The sequence below is a fragment of the Erinaceus europaeus genome, chromosome 10 (genome assembly GCF_950295315.1).
Source record: "Erinaceus europaeus chromosome 10, mEriEur2.1, whole genome shotgun sequence".
NCBI classification, from domain to species: Eukaryota; Metazoa; Chordata; class Mammalia; order Eulipotyphla; family Erinaceidae; genus Erinaceus; species Erinaceus europaeus.
Genome location: NC_080171.1, coordinates 4,705,909 through 4,726,811, shown reverse-complemented (window position 1 = coordinate 4,726,811; position 20,903 = coordinate 4,705,909). Strand labels below are relative to the sequence as shown.

Genomic DNA, 20,903 nt, shown 5'->3' with positions numbered 1-20,903 from the left:
AAATAAATAGGGGAGGTAGATAGCATAGTGGCTATGCAAAGGGACGGTCATGCCCGAGGCTCCCAAGTCGCAGGTTCAATTCCCCCCCGAATGATATGCCGGGGCTGAGCAGTGCGGTTAAAAAATAAAAAGTAAATAAGTAAAGAAAATAAAGTCTTGAAATGAATAAAGACAGAAATGGGGAGGGGAAGGGGAGAGAGAGAGGCACCCGCCGCCCTGCTTCAGCAACCCTGAAGCCGGCCCCGTGCAGATGGGGAGCGGGGACTCGAACCCGGACCCCTGCGCGCTGCCAGGTGTGCGCTCAGCCAGGTACGCCATCTTGCTAAACAGACCCGCGGTCTTCCCGGCGCTGGATGCAAGCCTCGGGGCTGAAAAAATGTCGGCAGCACCCAGGAAGGCCCGGGTCCGAGGCCGCCTTCCATCACCGGGGCCGCGTCTGCGCACACGCGCCGGCACCGAGCAGCTCCCCGGCCGCGGCCGCCCCGGAAGCCCCTCGAGCCCCGCCCCCGCCCCCGCGCCCGCAGACGGACTGCGCACGCGCACTCCCCATCTAGGCCACGGACGTCCCCGAGTCGTAATCCGCCGCGCCTGACTTCCGGGGCGGGGCTTCTGGCGGCGCGTGCGCACAGCCGCGCCGCACCCTACGCCTGCGCTCTGCGCATGCTCGGTTTTTTTTTTTTTCCTTTTTCTTTCCGGTGGGGGAGGGGGCGAGCGTCGGCGAGTCACGGTGATGGCGGCCACCAGCCCGTGGTGAGGCGGCTGCCGGACGCCGGTCTCGCAGACTCCCGCGCGCCCTTCTGAGGGCTCGGGCGGACTCCCCGCGCGAGGGGGACAGCACGGCGCTCCGATCCCGCAGGGAAGGCCGGCGGCGCGGGGGCAGCGGCGAGGGTCCGGGCCGGGGTCGGGGTCGGGGTCGGGGTCCGGGCTGGCGGCGGCGCTCCGCGTGGCGAATGTGACGCCCCCTCCCCCGCCGTCCCCCGAGAGCGCGAGCGGCGCGGCCCCCCGGCCCCCCCGGCCACACCCCGCGCGGCGCCCCGCACCCGGCCGCCCGGCCGCGGCGCCGCCATGCAGGTCACGCTCAAGACCCTGCAGCAGCAGACGTTCCGCATCGACATCGACCCCGAGCAGACGGTGCGCCGGGCGGGCGGGGCCTCCGGGGCTGCAGCCAGGAGCCGGGGTTCCGGCGGGGGCCCGAGTGCAGCCCGAGACCGGGCGGGCGGGGGTCCGGCTGTAACCGGGGGCTGGGCGGGGGTCCCGACTGCAGCCCCGGGCGGGGGGCGTCCCGAGTGCAGCCTGAGATTGGACGGGCGGGGGTCCGGCTGTAACCGGGGGCTGGGGGTCCGGCTGTAACCGGGGTTCTGGGCGGGGGTCCCCGGCTGTAGCTAGGGGCCGGGGTTCAGGCTGGGGGTCCGGCTGTAACCGGGGTTCTGGGCGGGGGTCCGAGTGCAGCCCGAGACCCGGGGGTGGGGGGTCCGGCTGTAACCGGGGGCTGGGCGGGGGTCCCGACTGCAGCCCCGGGCGGGGGGCGAGGATCTGACTGTAACCGGGGTTCTGGGCGGGGGTCCCCGGCTGTAGCTAGGCGCCGCGGTTCCGGGTCGGGGTCGCGTCTGAAGCCCCGGGTGGGCGGGGGTCTCTGACTGTAGCTAGGGGCCGGGGTTCTGGCTGGGGGTCCGGCTGTAACCGGGGTTCTGGGCGGGGGTCCGAGTGCAGCCCGAGACGGGGTGGGGGGTGGAGGGGCTCGACTGTAACCAGGCTGGGCGCGTCCCCGGCTGTAGTCAGGGCCCGAGTGCAGCCCGGGGTGGGTGGGTCCCGACCGCAGGTGCCCGGAGCACGTGGCCCGAGGCCCGAGGGGCTGTGGGGGTGCGAGGCGGGAAGGGGCCGCCCCTCCTGTGCTGGGTGGAGGGTGGCTAAGCCCGCATCCTGGGCCCGGTGACCTTGTGGGTGCTGTGGGCTCAGTTCTCCCAGGAGGGGGGGGAGGCCTAGAGCCCCTGTGGTCTGGGCCACAGCCCGACAGCTGAGCCCGGTCTACACTGACTGGTAGACAGCCTGGTCTACACTGATGGTAGACAGCCTGGGCTACACCGACTGGTAGGCAGCCTGGGCTACACTGACTGGTAGGCAGCCTGGGCTACACTGACTGGTAGGCGAGTCTGGTCTACACTGACTGGTAGGCAGCCTGGGCTACACTGACTGGTAGGCAGCCTGGTCTACACTGACTGGTAGGCGAGCCTGGGCTACACCGACTGGTAGGCAGCCTGGGCTACACCGACTGGTAGGCGAGTCTGGTCTACACCGACTGGTAGGCAAGTCTGGTCTACACTGACTGGTAGGCGAGCCTGGTCTACACTGACTGGTAGACAGCCTGGTCTACACTGATGGTAGACAGCCTGGTCTACACTGACTGGTAGGCGAGTCTGGTCTACACTGACTGGTAGGCAGCCTGGGCTACACTGACTGGTAGGCAGCCTGGTCTACACTGACTGGTAGACAGCCTGGTCTACACTGATGGTAGACAGCCTGGTCTACACTGACTGGTAGGCGAGCCTGGTCTGCACTAACTGGTAGGCGAGCCTGGTCTACACTGACTGGTAGACAGCCTGGTCTACACTGATGGTAGACAGCCTGGTCTACACTGACTGGTAGGCGAGTCTGGTCTACACTGACTGGTAGGCAGCCTGGTCTACACTGACTGGTAGGCAGCCTGGTCTACACTGACTGGTAGGCGAGCCTGGTCTACACTGACTGGTAGGCGAGTCTGGTCTACACTGACTGGTAGACAGCCTGGTCTACACTGATGGTAGACAGCCTGGTCTACACTGACTGGTAGGCGAGCCTGGTCTACACTAACTGGTAGGCGAGCCTGGTCTACACTGACTGGTAGACAGCCTGGTCTACACTGATGGTAGACAGCCTGGTCTACACTGACTGGTAGGCGAGTCTGGTCTACACTGACTGGTAGGCAGCCTGGTCTACACTGACTGGTAGGCAGCCTGGTCTACACTGACTGGTAGGCGAACCTGGTCTACACTGACTGGTAGGCGAGCCTGGTCTACACTGACTGGTAGGCGAGTCTGGTCTACACTGACTGGTAGACAGCCTGGTCTACACTGATGGTAGACAGCCTGGTCTACACTGACTGGTAGGCAGCCTGGGCTGCACTGACTGGTAGGCAGCCTGGTCTACACTGACTGGTAGGCGAGCCTGGTCTACACTGACTGGTAGGCGAGCCTGGTCTACACTGACTGGTAGGCGAGCCTGGTCTACACTGATGGTAGACAGCCTGGTCTACACTGATGGTAGACAGCCTGGGCTACACCGACTGGTAGAGAGCCTGGTCTACACCTTCTTCCCCAGGCCTGCGGCTTAGCCTGGGGCCAGGACCCCTCGCCCCCCCTCTGCAGTGCCCCTGGACACTTGCTGAGTCCTGGCGCCTTCTCCAGAGCCACTGTTCAGGGTCAGGACCCTGCCATGCCGGGGCTTCACTGCCCGAGGCAGCCTGGAGTCGGGGCAGGTGGTGTGCGGCCCTCCCTCATCCAGGAGACAGGGCTTGGTTTGCTGGTGGAGTCAGACGCCACTGACCTGCTTCCATCTCCGGCTCTGTGACACATCTTGAGTCTGTAAGAAGCGGGTTCCAAGTCTCTTTTGGAGTTGCACGGAGCAGCTCAGCTGCCTGTCGGGTGTAGTCTGTGGGTCACGCTGTGGGAGGGAAACTCAGCAGCTGCATGGTGGGCGTCGACAGCATACTTGGAGCAGGACCGTTGGGTCCTGTGTCTGTGACTGTGAGTGTTGGTGTGCAGGACTCCCATCATTACGATGTTTAGGGTTCCAGAACATTGGGGCACAGAGAATTTTCCCAGAGAATTTACTGAGAAGCCTGAGCCTTCAGGGGCCAGGGGTTGAACTCAGAATCTGATCTCACACTCCAGCCTCTGGCCCTATTGATACATCGTCACTGTCCACGGCCCCCGGAAGTTACGTTCCATCAGACTTGGAACCAGTTTTCCGTACAGTAGATCTGATTATATTTTACTTTGCAGAGCACTGCTCAGCTCTGGTTTATGGCGGTGTGGAGGCTTGAACCTGAGACTCTGGAGCCTCAGGCATGGGAGTCTCTTTGTAACCATTAGCTATCTCCCCCACCCACATTCTTAATTATGCTGGCTGTTTCCTTGTTTATATCCAAGGGAGTGTATTGAGTTATGTCAATTATAAATACACTTCTAGAAGAATGGTTTTGGATAGTTTGGGTGTTCCAGAGAACGGATTCAGTTGTTTGCTGCTATTTGTGTAAATACAGTTTTGTTCTTGGCTGTGTAGGTGTCTTGCTGATGTGGAGCAAGACCAGAGTGTCATGGAACATTCACACTGAGATGATTTGAAGGTTTCACTTAAGGTCCTTGCATTCCAGAATGTCTCTTTAAACTAGGACTATTTTAGTTCCATCTTTGTAGTGGCTTTTAGATTAACATTTTTTTGATACTATACTTGAAATAGAATTAGAAGGAACAGTAAAAATGGAATTACTATAAGGAGTTTGTTGTGGAAAACTGAGTAGCCAAATTTAGAAATAGATTTAAAACGAAGGGGGAAAAGTTTTGGTGAGGCCAATAAGGAAATTCCATAAAATGATCCGTTTGTGTCTCGACTCTGCTTTGACTGCTCCTGAAGGCTGGTGTTGGTTTGGTTTTCATTCGGAAGGTTAAGCTAGCTGGCATAGAAACCCGAGGGAGCGAGAGGCCAGCAGGAATGTCAGAGAGTGAGTGGGTGGGCTGGGAGATAACAGCCAACTGGGCTTGAGTAAGTGAAGGGGCGCCCGCTGCGGGGCTGCGGGGCTGGAGCAGGCTGGGTCTTCTGGATGGAGCTCGGATGTGCGAGTGAGAAGCAGGAGCACACTTGCTCCTAGGAGTTAAGTCCTGCGCCCTTTTAAGAAATGAAAGAAACCTCAGTGTCATTCAGGCCACACTTGAACTTGTGCTTAACAGACAAGTTCCGCACTCTTAACAGCGAGGCCAGTGCTGCCGCTTGATTTTTTTTTTTTTTAAACTGACCGGTCATCGTGTACTCACTTGACCGTTAGCTCACACTGCCTTTGGTGTCAATCACAGAAAGACGCTTTTTAAAATTGTTTTTAAATTTTATTTACTTATTTATTGGATAGAGACAGCCAGAAATTGAGAGGGAAGGGGTGGTAGAGAAGGGAAAGAGACAGAGAGACACCTGCAGCCCTGTTTCACCACTTGTAAAGCTTTCCCCCTGCAGGTGGGGATGGGGACTTGAACCCGGGTCCTCGAGCCCTGTAGCCTGTGTGCTCAACCAGGTGCGCCACCGCCTGGCCCCAACAGTAAGACACTTTTATTAGATGATGCTGCCTCTCTTTTTATATTCTTTTTTAAAAAATTTTTATTTTTTATTTATTTATTGGCTAGAGACAGCCAGAAATCAAGAAGCGAGAGGGGGTAGAGAAGGAGAGAGACAAAGACAACCTACAACACTGCTTCACCCCTTGCAAAGCTTCCCCCCTGCAGGTAGGGACTGGGGGCTTGAACCTGGGTCCTTGCGCATTGTAACGTGTGCTCAACCAAGTGCACCACTGCCCAGCCCCGATAATACTGCATCTTAATAGCATCATTCAAATAATACAAGAAATGAGGTGACGTGTGGAAAGAGGACACTGTTGTCTGATTTTTTTTCTTTATTAAAGCAGAGCACTGCTTACTTTTGGCTTATGGTAGGTACTGCTGCAGGTTGAAGCTGGGAGCCGAGTCTTTGGTTTACAAAGCCAGCATGCTGTCTTCTTAGCCCTAGGGGACTACTTTTTTTTAAACAGATTTATTTATGAAAAGGAAACACTGACAAAACCATAGGATAAGAGGGGTACAGCTTTGCACACAGTTCCCACCCCCAGAACCCCATATCCCATCCCCTCCCCTGGTAGCTTTCCTATTCTTTATCCCTCTGGGAGCATGGACCCAGGGTCATTGTGGGATGCAGAAGGTGGAAGGTCTGGCTTCTGTAATTGCTTCACTGCTGAACATGGGCGTTGACAGGTGGATCCATACTCCCAGCCTGTCTCTCTCTTTCCCTAGTGGGGCAGGGCTCTGGGGAATTGGAGCTCCAGGACACATTGGTGGGGTTGTCTGTCCAGGGAAGTCTGGTTGGCATCATGCTAGCATCTGGAACCTGGTGGCTGAAAAAGAGTTAAGATATAAAGCCAAACAAACTGTTGACTAATCATGAACCTAAAGGCTGGGATATTGCAGAGGAAGATTTGGAGTCTCCGTTTTGAAGATAGCCAGTAGGTCTATTTTAATTATATTCCAAAGGCCCCATGACTATACTAGTTTTTTCCTGAGCCTGACCTCTGATATGCTGGTGGACTCAAGTTATTGTCTGGGGAGATGATGTCATGGCTGGAAAAAGGACCAGAAAGCTGGATCAGGGAAGAGAGTAGCTCCCTAATATGGGAAAGGGGTATAAATATTGTTGACTGTAAACCCCATCGATTTGATGTGATCCGGGGCCCATATTCAGTTTAGGAGCCTGTGTGACCTCTGCATCCCTGTAGATCTGAGCTCACATTCTGTGGTCATGAGTAGGAATGTTCCAAGCTGCCCCAATATCAGGACCCACCTTCCTCAGGTGTAGCATAGAGTATGTTGTCCAGCCTCCCTTCAGAGGATGGAACATTCTCTACCATTGTTGATCCAGGTTGAGGGCAAGGTCCTGTGGGGGCCCACAAAGGGGTCTCTTGTGTTCCTGATAGAAATGACCGATAACAATGGAGAGAGGGATTTATTCGAGGTCTAGGCCCATCATGTCTGTGTGGGAATCTCAGGACTCCACGATTAGGGCCCCAGCTGATGGGGTGGCCTGATAGTGACTAAAGAGTCATCGTTAAAGTATGCCAGTCTCTTGCCCTTATTCATCTTTTGCAGTCCTTACTTTAGGGTTAGCTTTGAAGTGTGTGAGGGAAGTGTAATAGGAAGTAGATGAGAGGGTATCTGAGTCTAAGTAGACGCTATTTCATTAGAAACTTTATGGTGTCTTTAGGTCTTTCTACTTGCTTGCTGCACATACTGACTCACTACAGACTATTGTGTACTTTTGCTTGCAGGTCTATATTTTGCCCTAATTTATGGGTACAGGTGAACATATACCCTATCTCATGGGACCTGGTCTATTACTAGGTTTGGGGGCTTTGTTGGGAAGTGAACCAGCCGAGATGGAATTCGAGAATCCTGTGAGAAAGGAGAGGTCTCACCCAAGTAATGAGGCTGAAGGGCTGACCTTCCACGCCTGATGTCTCTGGACACAGTCTGAAGTGAAGCCTTTATTGGTTAGAAGCGCATTGTATTGAATAGGTTGGGATCAGCAGATGCAGCATCATTTGGTATGAATTGGGAGAAGCATGCAGGAAAGTGAGCCCCACCCTAGAGGCTCCAGGACTGGGGGAAATATAGTTTCTAGGAAGTGGGAGGGTCCTGCCTTCTGAGGGTTTAAGAAGGCAATAGATAGTTATTGCTGTAATAAAATTATTTGGCAGTTGGGTTAACTTTGAAAATCCCTTTGTTAGGATTTTCTGTATCATACACATCACCATAATTTATATCCCTTGACATTATTTATATATAGCTGTGGCTTATAGAGTAATGCCATCGGTTGCTTCTTTCCTCCCTGGTCTAAGCTTTTAGAAAAGTCCACATTTCAAAGAACAAGTCATTATTAGAAATGTATTCACAGTGGTTTGGGCAGTGGCGCAGTGGCTAAGGCACTGGACTCGCAAGCATGAGGTCCTGAGTTCAATCCCCGGCAGCACATGTGCCAGAGTGATGTCTGGTTCTTTCTCTCCAGTCTTTCTCATTAATAAATAAAATCTTAAAAAAAGAAAGAAAGGTATTCACAATTTGCACCCACTGTTAAAATTCAGTCTGACTACGTGTTTGAAGTCTTAAGTGCTTAGATTGAAAGAACATATACTCAGCCTATGGTCTGTGCATTAAAAGGTTTGAGACAGTCAAACACCCCCCCCCCCCCCGTTAATTAGTGATTTATGAGGAGGAACTACTTCTTAAGGGGTGCTTATTATATGGTGTTTGAACAGATGGTTCACTCTAAAAATGTAGGAGAAATTTAATCTGATTGATCCGGCATGCTGACATTAAATAGACTACTACCAGAAACTTCTTTTTGATGTGGACATTAAGAGGGAAGTGGAATACATGATTTTAAGCTCAGATTCTTCATAACTTAAATCCTTTAAGAGCAGGTGTATTAAGGGACAGGCACTTTGGTAATGTAATATCAAATTGATTAGCTGACAATGATGAGAGAGAATGTGGAGTGCTTTCCGCCACAGGGGCCAAAAGCCTCAGCTGGCACTGCCACAGAGAAGCAGTTGGTCACAGTGGCAAGTGCCTGCAACCAGCCCCTGTCGAAAACCTGGTTTTCCACCCTTCAGGATCCACCAGGTCCTGGGAAGAGCTCACCTCACCGCCTGCTCCCATGGGCAGGGCAGCTCCCTCCTGACAGGGCGATGTCCCCCTCCCCGGGTGTCCCCTCCCCTGGCACACATTCCCTCCTGGAGCATCCTTCTGTCCCCGTAGGTGAGGCTTGGGGGGAGCCGGTAGGGCAGGGCAGGCAGTGGCAAGGCTGGCACCTGCAGCTAACTGCTCACCCCAGGGCACCCGCCCGTGCTCTCTCCTGGAGTTTGCAGCCAGGCGATGGCCCTGTGACTGACTGGCAATAACGCAGTCTAAGGACAAGCTTTGAGGCGGGTCTCGGAGCTGTCTGCACGGGCAGTTAGTGGTGGGAGGTTGTGACGACAGAAACGGATGGACGCTGATGTCACCACGTGGGGCGCTTTTTCCAGTAGGGAGCACAGGCCAGGCCACACCAGAGGGCTGTGGTGAACCCCCTTTCCCTGCTGCCCAGGTGGCGGGGGAGATGCTTGAGCTCTGCTCCGCACACCACGCGGGCCTGGGTCCAGGCATCCTTCTGTGGCTGACTGAATGTCGTCGTCCTGTAGAGACGGGGAAAGGGGTGGCGTAATGTGGTGGCTTATGTGACTGGTTTGAGGTTAACTGGTCTCTGCAGACCTTTCTGAGCAAATTGGCATTTAAGCTGAGACCTGAATGCCAAACACTCGGATCAAGAAAGCAGGGAGAGTTTCAAGAGAGTTTTGGACCGGAGGTGGTGCAGGGGATGGAACACTGGGATTCTGAGGCGCGAGGCTAAGAATGGCGCCATTGCGTGGGCTGCTATGACCTCCCACCAAGTGTTGGGGTGGGGTGTCAGAGAGGGGCCTGAAGTTTCTCTGGGTCAAGTTAAAAGATAGGGTGGGAGTAGATAGCATGATGCTTATACAGACTTTCCTGCCGGAAGCTCTAAGGTCCCAGGTTCGCCCCCCCACCACCACCACAAAAAATGCAAGATGGGGTCTGCTTTTTTTGATATATCTTTTTTTAATTTTCCTTTTTGTTGCCCTTGTTTTTTATTGTTGTTGTAGTTGTTGTTATTGATGTCATCATTGGATAGGACAGAGAAATGGAGAGAGGAGGGGAAGACGGGGAGAGAAAGACAGACACCTGCAGACCTGCTTCACCACCTGTGAATCAACTCCCCTGCAGTTGGAGAGCGGGGTAGCGGGGCGCCTGAACTGGGCTCCTGGGCATCGCTGATAGCGGACGATAAGCCTGGGAGAAGACTGAAGTTCTGTTGACTGCAGAGGCTGTAAGATGAGGGAGAGCAAGGAGGCCACTGCCATGAGCAAGTGGGAGGGACCTCTGGAGAGAGTGGAGGGGAACCTTTGGGAGGGAGTTTTTATGGTCAGAGTAGGTCAGCTCTGGAGGTCAAAGGTTCGGACTAGATTGTAGTTTGTAACTTGTGTGAATACTAAGTTCTTTCCCTGAGATACAGAAGGCTGAGGGAGGGTCTGATTTGGGAGATGCAGGTTGGGGACCCAGGACGTGGACCTGGATCCTTGAGCCTTGTAACATGCGCTCTCAGTGAGGTGTGCCACTGCTGGGCCTGTTAAGTCTTGTTTCAGGATGCTATTGAGTGGATGTGTCGTGGGTGAGTGGTTAAGGCGATGGACTAGAAAAAATGCTTAGAGACCCAGAAGTAGTTCTGTAGAGCATATGGCTTGCTGTGTGGAGTGTTGGGTTCAAGCCCCGGCAGCACCGAGGACAGCACTGGGAGTGCTCCATGCATGTTGGGGGGGCCTGTCTGGCCTCTGCCCACCCCAGCAGGCAGTGAGGAGGCCTCTCAGCGCGCTGCCTGTCATAAGGCCCTAGGTGTGCTGCTGTCTGCTGAGGGCGAGCGAGATGTGTCTGCAGAGCACTGCTCCAGCCACTGTGTGCCAGGCAGAGAGATTCAGGGACTTTCTGAGTGGAATAAATCCCTCTGCTTTCTGTCTGCTGAGCCACTTCCCTGGCGACCTTGCTCTTAGAGTACCAGCCACTGGAGGTGGGAGGCCTCAGTAATCTCTCCAGGCCAGGCTGCTTGAGCTCTTTAGTGCGGGCCTGTTTCCTTATCTGCAAAATGAGACTTCCCTGGGCAGACAACCCCACCAATGTGCCCTGGAGCTCCGCTACCCCAGATCCCCACCCCACTAGGGAAAGAGAGAGACAGGCTGGGAGTGTGGATCCACCTGTCACCCATGTTCAGCGGGGAAGCAACTACAGAAGCCAGACCTTCCACCTTCTGCATCCCACAATGACCCTGGGCCCATACTCCCAGAGGGATAGAGAATAGGAAAGCTATCGGGAGGGGATGGGATATGGAGCTCTGGGGGTGGGCAATGTGTGTAAATATACCCCTCTTATCCTATGGTCTTGTCAATATTTACATTTTATAAATAAAAACAATGAGGATACTACCTCTCCAAGTCCTATAGCTACACGGCGTTGTGATGGGCGTAGGACTCGGGTTACACACAGTGCTTGGCAGCGTGGTCTTCCTCTCCATTGTTTTTGTTTGGGAAACCTCATGTGTGATTAGATTCAACTCAGCATATTTATTTATTTATTTTTAACCAAAGCACTGATTGGCTCTGGCTTATGGGTGGTGCAGGGGATTGAACCTGGGACTTTGGAGCCTCAGGCATGAGAGTCAGCTTGCTTAACCGTGATGTTGTCTACCCCTGCCAACTCAGTGTTCCTGCTGGGCCTTGGCAACTAGAAGACCCAGTACGGAGCCACTGTGGATTGTCCCCTAACACGAAGCCCCTGTCTTCTGCCGGAGCATCGCTGCTTGGCCGTGGTGCCTTAGATTGAGCCTTGATGCCACTTCTCGGCTCTCTGGGTGGCTTGCCTTTGAAGGCGAGCTGTTGATAGGCGCACGTGTTGAGGATTCAGTCACTTCTCACCACCACAGCCGGCTTTCCTGTCTTAAGCTTAAACTCCTAGGCGGGCAGATTTGACAAGACCTACTGGAGCTATCTACCCCGCTTCCCAGCCTTTTTTGTTGATGGTTATGTTAGATGGTGCTGAGACCCCTCCCCCGATTTTCCCTTTCTGGCCTGTCCTTGTCATTTGTCAGGGCTATCATTCCATCACTTTTTCTTTTGCATGTCATTGATTTTTTTTTTTCCGTTCCAAGATTATATGAACATTTCCACTTTGTATGAAAACTCATCCCTTTTTGAAATTCCTATTTCTCTTTGTAGTTACCCTGTCCCCTTCAGCACAGAAACTTAAAAACATCTGTTTGCTTTTACTTTCATCATAGAGAAGAGTTTTAAAAATAAAAAACAGTGGGAGTCGGGCTGTAGCACAGCGGGTTAAGCGCAGGTGGCGCAGAGCGCAAGGACTGGCATAAGGATCCCGGTTCAAGCCCCCGGCTCCCCATCTGCTTCACAGGCGGTGAAGCAGGTTTGCAGGTGTCTGTCTTTCTCTCCCCCTCTGTCTTCCCCTCCTCTCTCCATTTCTCTCTGTCCTATCCAACAATGACGACATCAACAACAATAACTACAACAATAAAAACAACAAAAGGGAATAAATAAATATTTAAAAAAATAAATAAAATAAAAAACAGATGAGACCATGGATCTGAAGTTTTTTGGCAAGGTGTGAAATTGAAAAAAAGATGAGTCTGCCTAATTGGGTCTGTAATGTGAGCGGAATAAAGTAGGCTTAGGGGGGAAGCCCTGCAGAGATGAGAAACTGGCATGGCTGGAGGGGTTTCGGTCTGAGAGGAATAGCATTACTAGTGGGAAAGGGACTAAGTGTAATGTGGATGTAAAACAAAACAAAAAAAGGGAGTCGGGCGGTAGTGCAGGGGAGTCGCTTCACAGGTGGTGAAGCAGGTCTGCAGGTGTCTGTCTTTCTCTCCCCCTCTGTCTCCCCCTTCTCTCCCTCTCCATTTCTCTCTGTCCTATCCAACAACGAAGACATCAATAACAACAACAATAATAACCACAACAATAAAACAACAAGGGCAACAAAAAGGGAAAATGAATAAATAAATACTAAAAAAAAAAAGAGTTTGCTCCCCTTCCCCCCATAAATAGGCTTCTTGGTGGCTCTGAGCAGCTGTTGGTCACATAGACGGTGTGTGTGAACCACAGACTTCTCTCCCCGAGGAAGGAGCTGCCGTGGGGAGAGTCAGGTGCAAAGCCGCCATCTGCTCGTGGCTCACATAAGCTCTGAACTTTTCCCGAGACTCAGTTTCTGGATTTCTAAGGATGAAGACCATTTCACACTGTTGTGAAACCCGAATAGAAACCACTTTCTCGGGCAGGGGTAGATAGCATAATGGTTATGCAAAAGGTTATGCCTGAGGGTCCAAAGTTCCAGGTTCAGTCCCCTGTACCACCACCAGCCAGAGCTGAGCAGTGCTTTGGTTATAAAAAAACAAACAAACAAAAAACCTTTCAGTATACTGAAGACCTACTGTGTGTCCGGCAGTGGGAGAGAGGGTGAGCAGTTTCTACTGGATAGAAAAGGTAAAAAACAGCGCGTGTTTATGTGTACATGAACACTATTGGATAGGAAAAGTTGGTGGGGGTGGGGGAGATAGCATAGTGGTTATGCAAACTGACTCTCAGGCCTGAGGCTCCCAGGTTCTACGGCCAGAGCTGAGGGCCCTGGCCAAAAAAAAAAAATGATAGGCATTCCAGATCTGTTCTGATTGCCTTTACTCTGACTAGTCAGGGACTGTGGCTCTTGTTACGTGATACTTTCTGCTTCATCTGTTTCTTTTTCTCTTTCTCGCACATGTGTCTACTGCATTAATTCACTTCAAGTGTTACTTGGGCACGTATCGAAGAATGATGCATCTATTTAAAAAATTTTTTTGGAGTTTTCTAATGAAAGGGAGGGGAGATGGGACCCAGTGTGAGCATAGTAAGTCCATACTCCACCCACGGATCCAGACTGTGGCTGTGCCCCCCTTCCTTCCTTCCTTCCTTCCTTCCTTCCTTCCTTCCTTCCTTCCTTCCTTCCTATGTTATTGTTTAATGAATTTATTGGCTAGGGATAGAAATTGAGAGGGAAGGGGGAGAAAGACACCTGCAATACTAACTTGATTAATAACCTCCCTCCTGTGCGGCTGGGGGCTTGAACCCGGGTTCATGCATGTTGTGACAGGCAGTCCACAAGGTGTGCGCCTGGTAGGCTGAGCAGAGCCCTCCCAGTTCTTTCTAGTCTTTAGATTTCTGTTGGGGAATCAACTGCTGTTCCTAATGGGGTTTCTTTAAAGGGCACTCTCCTTTTCTCTAACTACTTTTGTTCATTTATTTATTTTCCCAGTTCCCTCCTCAGCGCTTTCATGGTGGTGCCAGGGATTGAACCTGGGGGTTTGGGGCCTCAGGCAGGAGAGTCTCTGCATAACCAGTGTGCTATCTACCCCTTGCCCACTTCTAAACTTTTTGTATTTGATCTTTGCCATCTTAATTACTGTGCTGAAATGAATGCTATATTCCTCTTGAAGTTGTCCCTTGACGTGTGTGTGTGTGTGTGTGTGTGTGTGTGTGTGTGTGTGTGTGTGTGTGTGTGTGTATGTATGCTTATTTACTTTACTGAGAGATGCTGGAGCTTTGCTCTGGCTTATAGATGTGTGGGGGATTGAACCTGGGGCCTTGGCTTCCGACATGGACATCTTTTAAATAAGTATTATGCTATCTCCCCAGCCTCTTAGAGTTCTTTTCTTTTTTTTTATTTTATTTTCCCTTTTTGTTGCCCTTGTTTTTTTTTTTTATTGTTGTTGTTGTTATTGATGTCATCGTTGTTGGATAGGACAGAGAGAAATGGAGAGAGGAGGGGAAGACAGAGAGGGGGAGAGAAAGACAGACACCTGCAGACCTGCTTCACTGCCTGTGAAGCGACTTCCATGCAGGTGGGGGACGGGAGGCTCGAACCGGGGTCCTTACGCCGGTCCTTGGCCTGCACCACGTGCATTTAACCCGCTGTGCTGCTGCCCGACTCCCAGTTTATTTTCTAGTGGAAGACTGAGGGAGCTAACTCAAGCAGCACTGCACATGCAGTGCTGGGGGTTGAACTGAGGACTTAATGTTTGAAGTCCAGTTCTTTCTGGGCGTCTTGATAGCTTGCTTTACTCTCTAGCTCACTGCTTTGCCCGTTGGCTTCTGTGCCTTTACTGTTGAACCATTTTACTATGGTTTTTAGTTCAGCTATTCTTGGAATGCAGATCCCCCCCAAAAAAAAAAAGATTTGGAAATAAAAGAAAGATTTATCTGGAAATAGGCCAGTGTATGAATGGACCTGCCAACATCTGTGGCCAGCAGGGAAGCAATACAGAAGACAAACCTTCCACCTTCTGCACCCCGTAAGGAATTTTGGAAGACAGTTATGCTTACCACTATACTACCAGTGCCAGTATGGGAAATTTGGTCCAGACTCCAGAGGGCTAAAGCATAGAGGAGGACCACAGGGCTCCGAATCCCAGTCCCACTGGGACCTGAAAGGTTTGTCACTAGGAATCTTGTCTTTATTCCATCACCGAAAGGGACATGAATCTGGAAAACACCCAAGGAAGTCAGGAACCATGTCTCTCTCTCTCTCTTTTAAAGACAGACACCTGCAGACCTGCTTCACCGCTGGTCAAGCTACTCCACTGCAGGTGGGAGCTGGGGGCTGGAACTGGGATCCTTAGGCCAGTCCTTGCTCTTCGGGCCATGTGCGCTTACCCTGCTGCGCCAGCGCCCGGAGCCCTTGGACATTTTTTTTTCTTTATTGGGGAATTAATGTTTTACATTTGATAGTATATACAATAGTTTGTACATGCATAACATTTCTCAGTTTTTGCAACATCTTTACCGAATGAAATCCAGTTGCAAGGAAAACAGGCAAATATAGACCAGTGGGTTGACATCCACCTGAAAAGCTTCTGCCTGGCAAAGGGCATCGCCCCCTGACAGACTCCTCAGCGTGGGGGAGATCCTTATGTATCAGACAGACACACAGGACTGATACCAAAATACACAGTGAGCTCCCCAAACTCAGCAGAAGACAGACAGCCCCACTGGAAAATGGAACAAAGACATCAGCAGAATCTTCTCCGACAGACAGATGAAACACTGCTCAGAGTCATCACTGATGGTCAGGGAACTGCAAATAAAAACAGCAGCCAGAGACCTCATTCCACCTGTGAGAATGTCACACATCAGGAAAGACAGACACACCAGCTGCTGGGGGAATGTAAGTTAGTCCAACCTCAGTGGGAAACAGTCTGGAGATTGATTCATCCAAACTCTAGAAATGGACCTGCTTTGTGACCTAGCAATCCCTTTCCTGGGGATCCACCCAGGGCAAACAAAACACCTATCTGAAGAACAAATGCAAAGACCTAAGGTGAAGCCTGACTGGGTGTGGTGTGTTGTGCTAAAGCAAAGGACTCTTGGGGAAAAGGAAGGGGACGGGAGGGATATTGGGATCGTGAGACTGTGTGTTAAAACCACTGTAAACCACTAACCCCCCATAAAATTAAGAGGAAGGAAGATTTGGGTGTTTTTTTACGAGACCAGAGCACTGCTCCCCTTTGGGCCCGCGTGTGTGCAGAGCCTGTGCTCCCATGCTGAGCTGCTTCCCGCCATGGGAACGACACCTGCGATGTTTCCTCTGCTTCTGAATTGTTGCCTTTGTTTAGATTATTTTTTAAAAAGCTTTTCCCCCTTACAGGTGAAGGCGCTGAAAGAGAAGATTGAATCTGAAAAGGGAAAAGATGCCTTTCCTGTTGCAGGCCAAAAGCTAATTTATGCAGGTATGAATTAAAATTGAACATTAACTGGTCTCCTTGCTTGTGACAGGCAGATTGTCAGAAACAGGAGTTCATGTTCGTTTCATAAATATATTTAATTTCTTTATTGGGGAATGAATGTTTTACATTCAACAGTAAATACAATAGTTTGTACATGCATAACATTCCCCAGTTTCCCATATAACAATACTTTTTTTTTTTTTTAAATAAGGCTGGTTTATTGTGGGGTTTTTTGTTTGCTGATTCTGTATTAGTGATAGGCAAAATTAATGGGTTAATGAATGGGTGTAATTTCACACTGTTCCCATCACCAGAGCTAGCTTAGGTTTTTTTTTTTTAAAAAAACATAGTTTATTTACTACTTACTTTTACCAGGGTACTGCTCAGGTCTGGCTTATGGTGGAGTGGGGACCTTAGCCTCAAGCATGAGTCTGTTTGCATAGCCATTATGCTGTCTCCTCCAACCTTTAGTTTTTAGGGTTTTTGTTTGTTTGTTTGATTGTTTCTAGAGTTATCGCTGGGGCTCAGTGCCTGCACTACGAATCCACTGCTCCTGGTGGCTATTTTTTTCCCTTTTGTTGCCCTTGTTTATCATTGCCGTTGTTGTTATTGTTGTTAGTAGTATTGTTGTTGGATAGGACGGGGGGGGGGGGGGGGGGGGAGAGAAAGATAGACATCTGCAGACTTGCTTCACCACCTGTGAAGCGACTCCCCTGCAGGTGGGGAGCCGGGGGCTCGAACTGGGATCCTTAGGCTGGTCCTTGTGCTTCATGCCACGTGCGCATAACTTACTGTGCCACCACCCGCCCGGCACCCTAGTTTTGTTTTTGTTTTAAGCACCATCCTGCTTTTATGTTTTTAATCTGAACTTACATATGTTACTTGTTGAAACCATTTACACTAAGCATGCTCATTAGTGCCCTTTGGATCATGCCTGGAATGACATTTCAGTCGATCTGTTTTTCAAAATAATATACCAGATTGATGGGAGAATATAGGCAAATGTGAAGAAGGCACCCCTTACTGTGCTGAATGAGCCCTGGGTTCGAGCACCACAGCAAAGGTAGGGGCTCTGGTTGGTTCACCTGGTTGAGCGCACATATTACAGTGCTCAGGGACCCAGGTTCCGGCCTCTAGTCCCCACCTGTAGGGAGAAAGCTTTGCGGGTGGTGAAGCAGTGCGGCAGGTGTCTCTCCTCTTATCTCCCCCCATTCGCTCAATTTCCGACTGTATCCAATAAATAAATAAAATTTTTTTTTAAAGTTTAAAAAAAAACAGCAAAGGTTATGAGTATGGGAAATGTTTTTATTGTGAGCAGACCTGATGCTCAGGTTTTGTTAAGAAATACTATTTTTCAAATGAAATAACTGGGCACTGCCAGTATGGATACCAGTGAGGTGAGTTTTAGTTTGCCTTAGATGGATTTCCGAGCTATTTTGTTGTTTTTTCTTTGTGAAAATGTTTTATTTAATGAGAGATCCGCAGCATATCTGGTCTATGAGGGGCCGGAGATAGGACTCATGACCATGTGTGGGGGGTGTCTCCCTGTCCCCCCCTGCTGTTATGTGTTCTTATTTGAGATGATTTGGATCAGAGTCAGAGGTTTCAGGATGCAGGTGACAAACAAAATGAGAATGTCTAGTTCCTTGTCTTGGTCTGTTTTCTCATTCTTTCAGAGAATATGTATTCCTCTTCTTTTCTTTGTTTATTTTATTTTTCATTTTACCAGAGCACTTTTCAGCTCTGGCTTATGGTGGTGTGATGCTTGAAACTGGGACTTCGGAGCCTCAGGCATGAGAGTCTCTTTGCACGATCATTATGCTGCCTACCCCCCACCCCGTGTTCCTCTTTTTCGTAACACTTGGAACTTTTTATTCAGTGACTTTTTTCAGTCTAACGCTCTCCTAACTGAGCTATTTTGGCTCTATTCAGTGACCTTTTATTATTATTATTGCCATCAGTGCTTTCATTGGTGCTCAGTGCCTGCACTGTGATTCCACTGCTCCTTGTGGTCTGTCTGTCTCTTTCCATAGGACAGAGAAACTGAGGAGGCTGAGAGAGAGAGAGGGAGAGGGAGAGGATAGACACCCGCCGACCTGCTTCCCCACCCCCGATGCTTCCCTGAGCTCTGCAGGTGGGGAGCTCTGCCTCCCACCCAGCCTCTGCACATGTGTACACTCAGCCAGCTGTGCCACCCTTTCCTCAGTGCCCCATTTTTAATGGAAAGACAGATGTAAGGAGATGGGAAGCCTGCAGGACTTGTTTCACTTTCGCGTGATTAAAATGCTGTTGAAGGCTGTATGGGGGACAGTGTACCACAGGGTGGTGCCAGCAGTGGGGTCGGGGCTGGCCTCCGCTGTGGCCGGCGGGGTGGTGCTTAGCAGGCCGGCCTGGCTTCTCAGCCTAGTGTCACCAGTCTTGTGTGCAGCTGAGTTGTATACCAGTCGGTAGTGTAGTGTATATTAGATCTGTTTTCCAAACTTTTTGACAGGCATTTCATTTTTGTAGCCTTGAAATTGCTGCTTTGCCAGGTATTTGGCATTTGTGAAAACGGAAATCTTGCTAGCAAGAAGTGTCCACTACAGGCTCTCCTCAGGAGTCCCTGGGAACTCCCTTTGAGTCTTTTTTGACTTGGGGTCTCTTCTGAGGGCCTAGTTACCATGTAACCAGCAGGTCTCTTCAAGACAGGTCAGGGATATCTGTATTCAGCATATGTGTCTCTTAATGCTTAATGCCTTTTTCACTGATCATATTTCCTTATCTTCAAATGATTTATCACCGAGAGAACAGAGCACTGTTTAGCCCTGCCCGATTGGGGCTGGGCAGGGGCAGGGGCAGGGGCTGGGGCTGGGGCTGGGGCAGGGGCAGGGGGTGAATGTGGCCCTCAGCCAGGCCCGTCCTCTCAGTCCAAGCCTTCCTTAATTGTGGCTGAGCAGCTGATAGTTTTCTTTGGGGACATTGATAGTGATTATTTTAGCTTCAGTTGTGTGTGTGTGTGTGTGTGTAAGGCCATGGTTATTGCACTTTCAGTAATGTTTCTTTCCTCCTAATGTATTTTAGGCAAAATTCTCAATGATGATACTGCTTTAAAAGAATATAAAATCGATGAGAAGAATTTTGTGGTGGTTATGGTGACAAAAGTAAGTTTCTGCTTCATTCTGTATTTCTCTTTTTTTTTTTTGCCTCCAGAGTTATTGCTGATGCTCGGTGCCTGCACCATCAGTTTACTGCTCCTGGAGGCTGTTTTTTCCCCTTTTGTTGCCTTTGTCATTTTTTAATCGTTGTTGTCATTATTATCGTTGTTGTTATTGCTGTTGTTGTTGGATAGGACAGAGAGAAATTGAGAGAGGAGGGTAAGACAGGGAGAGAGAGAGAGAGAGAGACAGACACCTGCAGACCTGCTTCACTGCCTGTGAAGCGACTCCCCTGCAAGTGGGGAGCCGGGGGCTTGAACCAGGATCCTTACGCCAATCCTTGTGCTTTGCGCCACATGCACTTAACCCGCTGTGCTACTGCTCTATCCCCTTCTGTATTTCTTCATGCTTCTGAGATGCACACAGTGTGCGCCCTTGCTGCTCACGATCCTACCGGACATGCAGCTGTCAGATGAGTGCAGTTGACATGGGAGACAGTGTGTTAAAATCCTCAGGTCACATGCTCAGACACTCACCAGATATTGGGGCTCTCAGGCACAGGATGTGCCAAAGGACCCCTGCTCCCCCTCAGGAAGCACACCACCTGCAGGTGGCTTCACACCTGGGTCCCTGCTCCTGGGAGGTCACATGCACTCGCCCAGGTGCACCCAGGATCAAAACAGAACGACCTGGGTAATCAGAGTTGGGCACAGTTTAGTCGAAGCTTTAAATAATTGGCCTTCTGTAATTGAGGGCCTTTGTGTTAGAATATTATATTGACCATAAGTAATCTTTAGGAAAATATTAGATAGATAACAATGCATTTAAAATAAGTTTTACTCTGGATTGGAATGTGAAAATTTCAAACTCGTAGTCTTTACCATGTTGGCTTGAGGAAAACCAAATGCAGGGCCTAAAGTGGGAGGGGGAAGTGCGGCTAGTAGTACCTCCCCACCAGAGCCCCGCTCAGCTGGTGGGCGGTGGTGCCAAGGACTGAACCTGGGGCCTGTGGTTGCTTGGTAGTTAAGCCTGTTGCACTGGTTTTCTCTCTCGCCCACGACTAGTTTTTTTTTTTTTTTTTGCCTCCAGGGTTATTGCTGGGGCTCAGTGCCTGTACCATGAATCCACTGCTCCTGGAGGCCATTTTTCCCCCCTTTTGTTGCCCTTGTTGTGGTTATTACTGTTGTTGTTGATGTCGTTCGTTGTTGGACAGGACAGAGAGAAATGGAGAGAGGAAGCAAAGACGGGGAGAGAAAGAGGGACACCTGCAGACCTGCTTCACCGTCTGTGAAGCGATCTCCCCTTCAGGTGGGAAGCCGGGGGCTCGAACCGGGATCCTAGGCGCCGGTCCTTGTGCTTTACACTATACCCTGACCCCCACGACTAGTTAATTTTTATAAGTATTTTTTAATTACTATATTGGATAGAGACAGTCAGAAATCGAATGGGTAGGGGAGATAGGGAGAAGGGAGAAAGACACCTGCAGTCCTGCTTCACCACTTGCAAAGCTTTTCCCCTGCAGGTGGGGACCAGAAGCTCGAACCTAGGTCCTGA

The 20,903-nt window shown here is 50.6% G+C and overlaps 1 protein-coding gene across 1 annotated transcript in view; it reads left to right on the top strand.

Annotated features, from left to right (window-relative positions):
- Nucleotides 1-685: 685 nt before the first annotated feature.
- Nucleotides 686-20,903, top strand: part of RAD23B (RAD23 homolog B, nucleotide excision repair protein) — a 36,163-nt gene continuing 15,945 nt past the window's right edge. Inside the window, exons 1-3 of the mRNA XM_007516163.3 lie at nt 686-1,131; nt 16,137-16,218; nt 19,276-19,355. Of these exons, the coding sequence (XP_007516225.1) occupies nt 1,066-1,131; nt 16,137-16,218; nt 19,276-19,355 (228 nt within the window). The 5' untranslated portion in view covers nt 686-1,065. The remainder of the gene's footprint in view (nt 1,132-16,136; nt 16,219-19,275; nt 19,356-20,903) is intronic.